Here is a 13185-nt window from a genome sequence, read left to right as displayed (position 1 = left end):
GCTCCAGTAAAGACAGTCAAACGTGGCTCTTGGAAGTTTTTAGATACGCACCCTGATAACTTGTACTCTCGTGTCCATACCTTGTAGTAGCTTTCCTTCGCAAGATACGGAGCTTGAATCCTGAAAGGAAAGTAATATGATTATGCGTGAAGTACACAATGTATATTATATAAAAAAAATACCCGAACACTTTCGACAAAAATTGTCACAAAGCGTCTCTGAGAATTTGATTAGATCAGGGAAACTGGGTCTTCCGGCTACCTTTTATTACGTCTTCATGAAGGAGCAGTAGACCTACACACGTGTTGCTCACAACCTATGATTACCATAGACTGCCCCCATAGACCAGGGAGGTATTAAGCTCAACTGGTACCTATCTTCTTGGTGAGCTCTTTCACCCAAAGTGCCCCCATCCCGCGATGGCGAAGTACCGAGCACAGCCAATTTACTCAATGTTTTGTTTTGAAATGCCTTTATTGAATAGAATTTTGAATCTTTAGTTCTTATTTTTTCCTCTTTTGTTTCGGTTCGTCTGCAACGAGAGTCACGTGATAATTGTGACCTAAACTGGACGCTTAAAAAAAATCAGTCGGTACTCACCAAGAATGCAACAAAACTGCAGAGAACAGGATCGGCTCTCGTGCCCACGGAAAGACTCTGACAAACAGCTAAGAACATCTGTGTAAAACGTTACATCTAGATTTCCGTGGTTAAAAACTGTGAAACAAACCGCAATGCAGCCCTGACTGTGCCTTTGTCATTAAGCAATCACGCGTCACGGTACGACGTGACTTCACCTGCTACAGCAGCTCTATAGTCTTTAAATCAGGCTCAATTTCTGCAGCACATCTTCGTTTTACTTTGAAAATTTGACTAATAAAACATGAAAATCTACTAAGTCATTCTGACAATGTGTGTTTATGTTGGTTGCTTGTTTGTGTGTGTGTGTGTGGGGGGGGGGGGGGAGGGATGTTCAAGGTGTAGCCCCCTCTCATCGGAACGAAATCCTGAGATGAACCCTCTGAAAATGTTTGATTGTTGGGAGGTTTGTTTGTTTGTTTGTTTTTTCGTTTGTTTATTTAATGCAAAAAAGGAGCTGCAGTTCGATGCCCAAATGTTTCCCTTGCAAATGTATTTCATGTCTTTGATGGAACTTTGTAAAACGTCGTTACTTTGTTTTCATCTATTAACGTAGCGAACCGTGGGAATTACTTGTTGACCGTCTTCGCCCTAACGGTAATGATCACACGTTGTATCACGTGTATAATCTATACTCTATAATACTGACGGCTTCACAGGACAACCACACAAGACTTGTCATTTTGCGCAAAACACGAGTCACACACACAAAAAATCCCAACCACCAGTCCTATCTAACAGTCTGACTGTCATTCAATAGTAAAGTCACTAAAACAATGAGCTTCCTACACACACACACACACACACACACACACACACACACACACACACATACAATAAATATTATTCATCATAACGTACACCATCACACACATAAACAGACGACCACGTGCTCCTTTGATAAACCCCTCAATTACTTGTTTAGGAATGTATACTACTAAATTTTTACATGCATGGAGCTGTAAAATGCAATGTCTTGAAATGATATTAATCCACATGCAAATCTTTTAATGTCTCCTTTTACTCCCTGACATATCAAGTTTAATGCTAAGTCTTACCGTAACAACAAAAAAAGGTGTATAATATGGCGGAAAGTTACCTTTCTTCGTAGCCACAGCACTGCGTTGTCTAACCGTGTAATATCAGTAGATGCTTTTCATACTGGTGGCTCAAAGCATACTGTACAATACTATGTTTGTAATGAAATATAATATCCTCCCACACATCCTTTCATCGAGACACGTTTCCACAAAAGGGCAAAATTAGTTCACAAGAACTCAAGAATCTGGAAACGCCCTCTACAGGCGATTTTCTTTTTAATGTAAGTGCTGCCATACGGTTCTACTGCTGCCACTTTTAGCCACTTTTAAAGTCAGATTTCCAATTTTAACAACACATGATACAAATACATGTATTTGTATAATTTGTATTGGGAAATTGGAAATCTAACTTGAAAAGTGGCTAAAAGGGGGAGCAAATGTTGGTAAGAAGGTAAAGCTTATATCACAGGGTCAAGTTGATTTTGATCTTTTTTTTTTCGGAAATAAAAACAATCTGAAGATTGTGTTTGAATTTAATTTGGGATTCTTCTTTTCCGTCACCAAAATGGTGAAATGTCTATGCTCTCGTCGAAAAATGGAATAAATTTAATTCTTATTGAATTGAATGAAAGTGAAAGGCAAAAATCAAATATCTTAAAAGTGTGCGATTGATTCGTTATGAAAATCTATGAAAATAAAGCTGAGATAAATTTTAAGCAAATCAATATCTTTATGCAACTCTAAAGGAATATTTGTGATGATCTCTACCTTACAAAAAATAATGTAAAATGTATACATTCTTCGAAATGCATTTACAAGTGGTGCATGTGCTTTTAGCGCTTTGGTCGTAAATGGATATCAATAAGTGTAATTCATGTTGGAGATGGCCCGGCAACCGCATAGTGGGTGGAGTTTTCTTCCGGTTGTCATTGTCCTAAAGGACATTCAGGTTTAAAAAGGTTGCAGCTGGGTAATTCACATTTTGACCCTTTTCGGGTTCGCCCTGGAACATTGAGTCAGTTATTTAATCAACCGTGTGAACAAAGCTTCACCATAATGGAAAGAAAAGAAGTTACCTACTGGTGGTATGGGAAGAATGTTTGTATTGCTCCTCTAAGAAATTCAAAGGTCATAATTATGTTCTGATAGGCTCATTTGTGCTGACTGCTGACATAACAATTTCAATGAAAAAAAAAAACTGGCTGAGGTCGAGGATTGTAAGGAATGAGGCTTGGAAGGAGGCCAGCAAACACAAGAGACTGAAGGCAAAATAGATGAGAATCAAAAAGTATATCTTTATGTATTGCTCCGATTGGATCATTACAGGGATGAGCTGATATTACCATGGAAAAACTCGCCTCCCGTCTATCACCCTGCACAAAGAATCTTCAAAATTTCAGTTGATAGTTGAATAATTCTTGCATCCTCTCGTCACACTGCATGCTGCCACATTATTTTTCTTGACTAATGTTTGATTTATTATGTGTAGGCTTACTCTCAAAAGACAATGTAGTTTGAAGGAACATATCGACAGTTTCAGGTTTTTAGAATCATTACAAAAAAATAGATATGTAGAAGATTTGAAACGTGAATATTGTAAGGTTGCATGAACTATGGAGATTGAGCGCTGTCATCCGTGCCCTGTATCTGATTTGATATTCCACATCGCTCGCTTTATTTGAGGCAAGCAAGGTGAAAGCGTGAGAGTTGCAACTACAGACAACTGTAGGCAACTTGTTGAATAGAAATCAAGCAGAGTATTAAGTGGGAAGAAATCATATAATGCAATAATAAACACCACATTCAAGTCGATAAGAAGAGTAAGATTAGGTGAACCGATTTCAATATTCAAGAACAGAAAGACGAAGATGACACAATTATTCAAACTCGTCATTTCCTCACAAAACCTTGCACATTTCTCACGCAAGCACTCTGTGTTGTTAAAGAAAGAATGGGCTTTTACAGTTTAACTATGGCGTGCTTCGTTTGAAAAACAAAATATTTCAGACTTGACTTATCAGGGAAAACTGTTAATTGATCGCCATGATGAAGTAACCTGTGAGATGATTCAGCCCCACGCTCTATTCAATGAGCTATTTAGACTTTTTGTGTTGTTCACTGTTGTTTGTGTCGGTAAGATGTTAGATCAACATGGCCGGGGTATCAAACCTTGTCTATAGGCCTACACTCTTTGAGATTAGATATTTTCCAGAGAAATCTGACCAGAAAATGTTTCATGAGGAATAAAAGCAGTTGAATGATGAAGAAGGAGTCACAAATCTAACGGTAGGATTTTATTGAAACCCTGTTTGATTTCTTCATTAGCCATATACCCTGCATCATTTCTACTTTAGATATGTGTAATTACTCCTTAGACCAATATTTCTCCTTAAATCCTATACAATTCTTTTTAAACCATACACAATTCTCCTTAGACCGTATATCTTCTCTCAGTAGAAACTGTATCATTCCATTTTAAACCCTGTATCAATTTTCTGGAAACCCTGTATCATTTCTCAATAGGAACGGTATAATTTCTCCTTAAACTCTGCATCACCTTTCTTACACCTCTCATCATTAATCTCATTAAACCCTGTATGATTTTCCATTTGAACTTGTATAATTTCTCCGCGAATCCTATAATCATTTCTCCTTAAAACCTGAATCACGTAAACCCTGTATCATTTCTCTGTACACCCTTATGTGTAATTTTTCTTTAGACTCTGTGTCACTTTCATTAAACAATGTATCATTTCTCCCTTGTGTAAGTGTTGTGTCATGTGTACTTAAACCCCGTATTAATTCTTCTTGAAACCAGCATAATCTCTTCTTTAAACCTTGAATAATATTTTCTTAAACGCGGTAAAAATTCTTCCTAAGTCCAGTGTAATTTCTTCTTAAAACCATGCATTACTTTTCCTTAAACATCGTATCCATACTCCAACTTTTTACTAGTTTCCTCCTTCTGCGTGGTCCATTACACTTCCACATATCAATCATACATTTTGATTCTACTCATTGCACTCTTATGCTTTGTAAACAAAGACCGTAAAGACTTTAGCTGTTTTTTTTTTAATGAATTTTGACTCCTAAACAATAATTACGATTATTCACTATTACTAACATTGACTAAATTGCAACTAACCTTAAAGAAAATAGTTTATTTCTTATTTCGTCATTTCTTGCCTTTTCCTTTATGCTACTATTACAGTTCTCAATGAATACCTTGATGTCGTAGATGAATATCAGTTTGTTATGAAAACATAATATTGTTAAACTTGAGTAATATTGTATCATTAAAAAAAGGACAATAAAAAGATATCAAGCATATTAGATCACGCCACGCATTGCGAAAATATTTCTTTTAAATGTCATATGTTGTAATTATGCAAGGGAAACACAAAGATACCAGCAAGAATTTAATTACTTTCCATTATGTTGTTATAAATGCTCTGTGGCAAGGCATGGAAATGACACATGAACTAACAATACCGTAACTTCACTAAATAGAAAACATTGTCTTTTTTTTTTCTTCACGCCTACAAAATGGCATCTCACGGTGAAGCACTCTAGTGAAATACAGACTCTTCCTGTCATATTCAAAGTACAATTTCTATCTTTAATGCTCAAACATATTGTTTATAATCATTAATTTTGAAAATGCAACGAATTACAACCTCGTCCTTGTATTTCAAACAACGTTAACAGTCGGCTTACTACAGGATTTCCCAGTCAGTCTTGCGTTATGCTTCAAACACTTTGAGCAATGGATTTCAAAAAAAAAAGACCGATCGCATAAAAAGGAGATTTATATTCCCTTTTGGTCCCTCAAACATATAAGCCAGTTTGTAATTAGCTCATATACACCTTGGTACAAATGATCTTTCTTTTTTCTCAGTTGGTTAGGCACTTCACTCGTTTTCAAAGCGGTATAATGCATAAGCTTGCCCGACATAACAATTTGTGGAATTCATGTTCAAACAAAGAATGAGCTTGTGCTTAAACCAGGTGACCAGAATAGTCAGTCAGTTGACACTTTAGCAGGCATCTAATTCATTGTTTCGTATGGAATGCAATAATAACCTTTTTCTTTTGATATTGCAAATGCCAGGCTTGCTATCAGGTGAATGTGCTGGCAAGCACTAATTAGATAAGGATCACATGAATAATCATCACATCACAGATGCTCATCTCAGTGAATTGATAAACCGAAATGCCTGTTGGTACAATGACCTTTTTCTACTCATGCGCAAAGTGGAATTACGAACTGGGCCCCGTTGCTAGAAACTTTGCGTTTAAACGCAACTTGCAACTGAGTGTCACTGGCCAATCAAAATCATTTTTGCATGCATGTCTTCTTAGTAGGGCAGACCCTGAGCCAATCAGAATGGTTGTTTCAAAATTAGCAATTATTTGCAATTGATTGCTGGTCTATTATGTCAAAATTAACAACTCACTGATTGGAATACAAAGTACGCCGATCAGTTTGAAACAGTGCGAAATGTTATTCGTTAATCGTAAATCAAATTTATCCAACCGTAACTTTGTTATCAATTGAATGCTTCGGTAAATCCGTCTATCCATAGAGCCACTTACCTAACTCCATGGTCTATAGAATCAACGCTAACACTTACATCTGTTCTGTGTTGTATTTCACTTTATTTCAGTTCACTCTCATATAAAATTTATGTTGACAGACTACATTATTTCTCAGAACTGACTTAATTGACAGCCAATACATGAACAATGGTTCCCCCATCCTCCAGTACGCTTCCATCACCACTGAGGACGGATGTAAAATTATTATCGAGGCTTTCAAAGACAACTATGGACTATTAATACCTGCATCGCGAAATGGCCGACCAAGGATCTGTCGCCACATTCTTGCCAACAGAGTGAAGCGACAAATTACCTTGAAGTGGCAACGAGAACAGAATGATTGACAATAACTTTCAAACAAGTCCCATGTGAGTATCAGTACCGTCAAGAGTTATTCTTTATATTAATACATTTGACTGCTAAAAAAACCCCACACATTTGCGTACACTACAATGAAATTGCTTATTGTTTGTGTAAATCTGAATGATATTTAGGCACGATACGCGTGCACATTCTATATGATTAGCATTACATAAAGTTTCTATGGTGGGAGTTAACGATTTACCGGGACATTCTACATGTTCTATGTGTTATAGTCACAAAGTTGCAGAAAATGAAAGGGAAGAAAATTTTAGATAGTTTTTGGTGTATTGTGGCAACACGACCTTATTCCTAGCGCAATTGCAAGATCGGAGAATGAACTAAGAATTAGGCCCTACACCCTATCAGAAAAAAAGGTGTTTTCTTGTCGTTAAATGCATACTTCTTTTCATATGATGGTTTCGTCATCAGAATCAACGAGAAGTACCTCGTATTCCTTTTAAGCTTGGTCAGCACCAACAACTGGGTGGAAATTCGTGGGACCTCTTCTTTTGTTAAATCTGTATTTACATCTATGTATGGATGTATGCACGCATCTTTGTCCAATATGAATGTCTAACAAATCTTCATCTTCCCCTGAACGTCATAAAACGGCGTATTAGTTTGAAATAGCAGGAAAATGCTGCAAAATTACAGGATTGGCAAAAAAAAAAAAAAAATCACGACGTATACACAAAATATAAGGTACAGAAACGATACCAGAATCTCTATGATAATCATTATTACACTACCACACTAGGGAAGGGTATAGCAACTAGCCTAAACAGTTCTACCATGGCAAGGGACAACAAAACTATTAGGCCCGAATTCACGAAGGTGATACAATTTAAACATGATTTAAACCATAAACAATTTGTATCGAGCTCCAAGTGTTGCATGACCTATTTCGCTCCGAAATCAGTCATTTCGTCGATAAAATGATAATTTGTAACGAAATGACAACATTTCGTCGACGAATGATCATTTCGTTGACGAAATGAACATTTCGTCAACGCAATGGTCAATTCGTCGACGAAATGACTGATTTCGTAACGAAATAGGCCATGCGACACTTGCCGCTCCATACAAATTGTCCATGGTTTAAACCATGGTTTCAATAATACCAACTCACCAACAAAGTGATAAGCAATTCATCACCCCAAATCATGACAATTATCTTTTATATCACAGTACTGATCAGCCATATTAGTAAATGATTCTTATTTGTAAATTACGACATTAAAATTTTCATTACACACCCTCGCAACTTCAAATCCCATTTCAGTACCATAAGCATCACCAGTCAGTCCCTTTACAGATCTTACAGACTCGAGACAAAATAGCATAATAACATAATTGTCATATAAATTCGAAGAGTTCCTACCATTTCCCTGTGATTCTTGTGATACCAGACAAGAAACAAAACAAAAAGATCATTGCATCATATCCACAAAAGCACCCATGACTAGAATCAAAATATCACCCGATAACTAGTATACATTAATGATGTTGTATGCTAAGATTCCCTTTCTGGATAAGAGTTTTCTTGCAGACGGAAGACTTGATATAGATATTTATAATCCTAGAATACTGAGAATTTTTGAAGTCGCATATATAATAACTCAGCTTAAAAGGTAGTGCGATTTAAGATTAGAACATGGGATTACATTATTCGAGCGAGGATGGCACTGCAGCAAAACATTGCAACAAAACCCACGTAGCATTCATATCAAACAGATAAAATATAAAGTGAGATTAAAAAAATCAGCCAACAATTTTTGAAATCTTTGATGGTTGTGAAATAATGTCAGTCGCATTCATCTAAGAAATGAAATGCGACAAGAAGAAAATTGATATGATAGATTAAAAATCATAACGATTAAAAAATATAGTCCATACATACTTCGTACATATACATGTATTGCATATCTGTGCACATATGTGTGTACATTGTATGTGTGTCTGTGTACTATATAATCTTATTCATTATGTTATTTTAGATTGTGATTACATGTACTTCAAACGTCTAATTAACTCATCCAATTCCATGTCAATAAGGTCGAACATCACGGTGAAGACAAAAAGAAACAGAATTGAACACAGGCTAATCGGGCCTTCGTATTGCATACAGTATCGTGAAGAGTACTCCCGGTAAATTATTATAATGTTAATTGTTATCATTATTTCAATCATTCTCGTTTTGCGTGGCTGCAGCAAATTGATAGTGCTTAATTGGGTGCGTAGATGTCTTCCCTGTCTTGACCAGTGCTGCCGTAATTCTGGTCGGTTGATGACGGACTGTTTTGCTGGATTAATTCCGTTTCCTCTGGCCGGTTGGTTCGCAGTCCTTCCTTACTGTGATTATACCCGTATAGCGCGTAAATCACCAATCCTGAGCAAAATAGACGGAGGGAAGCAAATGTGAACTTATAATTGTTCTTTATCTAACACACCTCAAGATACACTTCAATCTGAGACTACTTGAAAGTCCTGGAATTTTTGTGTGGAATATTTCAGTAAAGCTTTATGATGAATGCGTGCACGCAAAGTCGCAAACACACCAGTACAGGGGAAATATTAATGCCAGAATGGAAAAAAAACCCCTTGTATCACCCATATCATCTATAAGGCAAATACCTTTGAATTATATAACAATGTTCATACTTTTAGCCATTCCTGCAGAGTACGCAACCTTTGACCATGAATGTTCAAATTCTTAATCATAAACGTAATAGTAACCTCAGTATTATGATAAAATGACATTACCTTAACTGCTACAACTGAGCGATGCTTGTTTTCTCTTAAGTTCCACTGGTGATCATATTTTCGGTAACATTTCGTCATTCCGAAGATTCTCTTTTCTAAAGGTGCATAAATCCGAAAGTGAGAAAAAAAAAACAGTTTTTTCGCCCATATTCTGACAATCAGGGCTCCAAAAATGAAATAAGCGAACTAACGAACCTTAGGAACTATAAACCTTATTTAGTTTTCGAAATAAAGAACCTTTGGAGTGACGAACTGTAACCTTTTGAAAGACCATTTGCAAGCCTTTGACACGTCTCAAAGATAGGGTATGACAGAAAATAACCCAACTTTTTATATGCTTCAGTTGATCATAGTTTATGGATAATAAACAAAAGTCAACTAAATAGTAACATCCCTTCAAACGGGAGGGGAAGTGGATTCCACGTCATTATACAAAAGAGCACAGCGCAATACATGAACAATACTGTTTTTAACATAGATGTTTAAATTACCTATGGTTACCCAAACGACAAAGCGAATCCACGTGATGTAGCTTAGCTTCAAAGCTAGAGTTCCATTCAAGAGCATGCTAACAATGGGTACAGCTGGCACGAAGGGAACCTGGAAAGAAACGACATTAGCAACATGTGAGATTTTTTACAGGTAACCGATCAATGAATGTAGCAATCAATTTGTCATCGATATATTTTGTAGATTTAAATTCTTCCATTTAGTACGATATTTACAAGTAATTGAATCTGTTTGACTGGCCTCAGGCTTAGTTTTATTTGTGAAAATCACGAAGAGAACATTTTCCTGACTAATTCAAGTCATTTCTTCAGCTCTGACTGACTGGTGAGCATTCACCCATGATGGATGAACGGAAGATGCCCCTGTCATTGTTTAACCAGTCGCGAGGCCAAACACCCTAATTTCTACCAGCACCGCAGATCCGGATAAGCCATGTTCACTCTTCTTGATAAGGAAGAAGTGGCCATCCTCTATAAGGAAAGCAGATGGTTTGAAAAAAGAAGAAGTCCAAGAAGCAGTATAGGCCCTTTGTAAACGTGAAAACCCCCTTCCCTCAACAGAGGAGGGGGATTGCGATGCAAACTTTGACAACATCACGAACATACAAATCGGTGATTCGGGAAAGTCCTCGACGTCTAAACAATAAAGGCAGTAACGTCTCCAATTCATCTGCCACTGTCACGGATGCATGCTCGCCAGGGCCAGAGCTGAAGAGGTGACTCAGTCGAGTTTTCGCTGTATTTTTTTTTCTTGATAAGTCCATTCAAACATTAAGTTACAAGTTGTTATACATCAATGTGCCTCCAAATTATGACAATGAAGTGACTTCAACCATAAGAAACTTAAGTCAGACATTCAGAAAAACAAGCTCTTCAGTCATATCTTAATCATGTCACTTGTAGAACAGTCTTGTTATTGTGCTTGATATCTTTTAATTGATTACCATCACAACTTGATGATAGACGTTGACGCAAAACATAAACCTCTCACAGGTTTCGATTCATCCTGAAATTAATCTTAGGTATCGCAAGTCCGCTAAAGAAGAAAAAGGAACATTCCAATCAGATTTCCATCAAAGAGAGCTTGAGAGAGATAGGGCTATAGACAAAGATGATGATGTAGTTCAAGTTTACTTACCTTGAACTTATCTCCAGGATCATTCTGCCGGTGAAGCGGTATCAGCAAGAAGGACAATAAACTGACCACAGCACTCAGGACGATGTAACCTATAACCCAGGCGTTTTTAGCCCAGACGAGATGGATCCCATAGATGATCGTGGCTAGCGAGCTGATCCCTGACACGACACAAACAAGCATGGCTATCTTCACCACCTGTCCCGGCCTAAACTGTTCGAGCCGCCAAAGAACTGGCCACTCCCTATAGCGCGGGTCAAGACTACCTCCGATCGGAGTAGGAACCAGAGCATCGGAGTCGGCGTTAATACCAGGACCATCCTCGGTATCTCTGGAGAGTTCTGGTTTTACCTCCGAGTTTTCAGGCGAATGTTCCTCAGTGGAAAACTGGATGTTTATCCCATAGCCTTCAGGTCTGTACCGAATGATAATTATTGCTCCTGCTGCAATGCCGTATGCGCAAAGAACTCCGATAGATAGGAAATTGACGAGATCAGTGAGTGTTAGGAAAATGGCAAGGAGACACGTCAGAATACCGAAGACAATTCCAGCAATAATAGGGACCTTTGTCCGCTCGTCCACCCTGGCTAGAAATTTGAAGAGGAGACCGTCTTGAGCCATTGCATAGACAAGCCGAGGAAGGCAGAAGAGTGATGTGAGAAGGCAGGTGAAAGTGGAGCTAATGGCTCCCACTCCAACAACCCACTTTGCCCAGATCACTCCGTCTATACTGAACGCCTGAGCGAAGGCCGAAGCAGAATTTATGTCATAGTAAGGCACCATGAGCGTCAGTATAGATGAAGGCAACATATAAAGGACTGTTACAATGACAATCGAAAGAATCATTGCAACTGGAATGCTACGGTTGGGATTCAACGCCTCTTCACTTGATATCGCTATGACATCAAATCCTACATAGGAATAAAAACAGGTGGCAGAGCCCGTTATCAAGCCATTAACACCAAACGGCAAAAACCCACCTTCTAAATTCCAATTTTCAAAATCGACATACTTCGCCCCAAGGCCGATGATTATCAAAACTACGATAAGATTGAACGCAAGGACGATATTATTAGTGATCGACGATGTACCAACACCGAGGAGGACAAACAAAAGCACGCTAAAACAAAAGAGAGCGCCGAGGAAGTCAGGGTATTCTGCAAAAAATGGGACATTCCAGGGTTTCCCGCCTAAGATATATTCGATCGTAAAGTTCGAATAAAATCCATTGGTAAGGGCATCAATGTATCCACTGAAAGATCGTCCAACTGATGCGGCCGATGCAACATACTCTAGTACAAGATTCCAGCCAATAAGAAATGCCCAAAGCTCGCCAATTGTGACGTAGGTAAACAAGTAGGCAGACCCTGTCCTTGGTAAACGACACGAGAATTCAGCATAACAGAGACCCGCAAGAATGGAGACTAAACCCGCAATGAGATACGATAAGAAGACTGCGGGGCCTGAATAATTAGCCGCCACAACTCCAGTCAAAATATACAGTCCAGCACCGAACATGGATCCAATTCCTAGGAGGGTGAGGTCGAAAGTGCTAAGGTAGCGACGTAATTGCGTTCTGTAGCTGGTTTCATCTGTGTCGTATTGCTTTCTTCGATTGATCGCAAACCAGTGGTGAAGGCACCCTGTGGGGGCGGGCTCCTCGTCAGCAGTCTGTGACATTTTCTTCCGTCTTTCCAAGCTGATCTAGTCGTAATGCAACTTCTTTGGCGGGAGAAAAGAGATGGGCGTGACGTGTCTTTTCTCACATACCTGTTCAGCAAAGAGAGAAAACAGAGACAACAGAGCGATGCATTATTTTATCCGTTTTAGAGAAGTAAATCGAACAAGTGTGATCATCAGAATCAACACCAGTACAAGCTATTCTGACTTCTTTTGGCAAAAGAATGCAATACATACATCATGTATAGTTCGGTCTTCTTTAGACTGAACGTGGCACGTCTTCGTGAATGCTATGATCCATAAACACAATTTTCCTGAATGATGTCAAGGTCAAGGACGTTTCATTTCATTCAGAATATAATAACCCATTTATCATATCATGTGGTTTTCTTTTCTTTTCTTTTTGCAGAATAAGATTTTTTTTCGATTAAGTCTACTTTGAAAGCCAATTTGAACT

General features: G+C 38.1%; 1 protein-coding gene across 1 annotated transcript; it reads right to left on the bottom strand.

Moving 5' to 3' along the window:
* Positions 1–8866: 8866 nt before the first annotated feature.
* On the bottom strand, positions 8867–12728 carry LOC139728796 (cationic amino acid transporter 4-like). The gene is made up of 3 exons (XM_071639767.1): positions 11052–12728; positions 9896–10004; positions 8867–9030 (listed from the first exon to the last, which is right to left on the bottom strand). The coding sequence occupies exons 1-3, from the start codon at positions 12726–12728 to the stop codon at positions 8867–8869; spliced, it is 1950 nt and encodes a 649-aa protein (XP_071495868.1).
* Between the last annotated feature and the right edge of the window lie 457 nt (positions 12729–13185).

This window comes from Diadema antillarum, unplaced genomic scaffold (genome assembly GCF_040938485.1).
Source record: "Diadema antillarum isolate AM-2024a unplaced genomic scaffold, OU_Dant_1.0 scf00000002, whole genome shotgun sequence".
Taxonomy (NCBI): Eukaryota; Metazoa; Echinodermata; class Echinoidea; order Diadematoida; family Diadematidae; genus Diadema; species Diadema antillarum.
The sequence above is the reverse complement of the archived record's forward strand: the minus strand, read 5'-3'. Positions and strand labels throughout refer to the sequence as shown.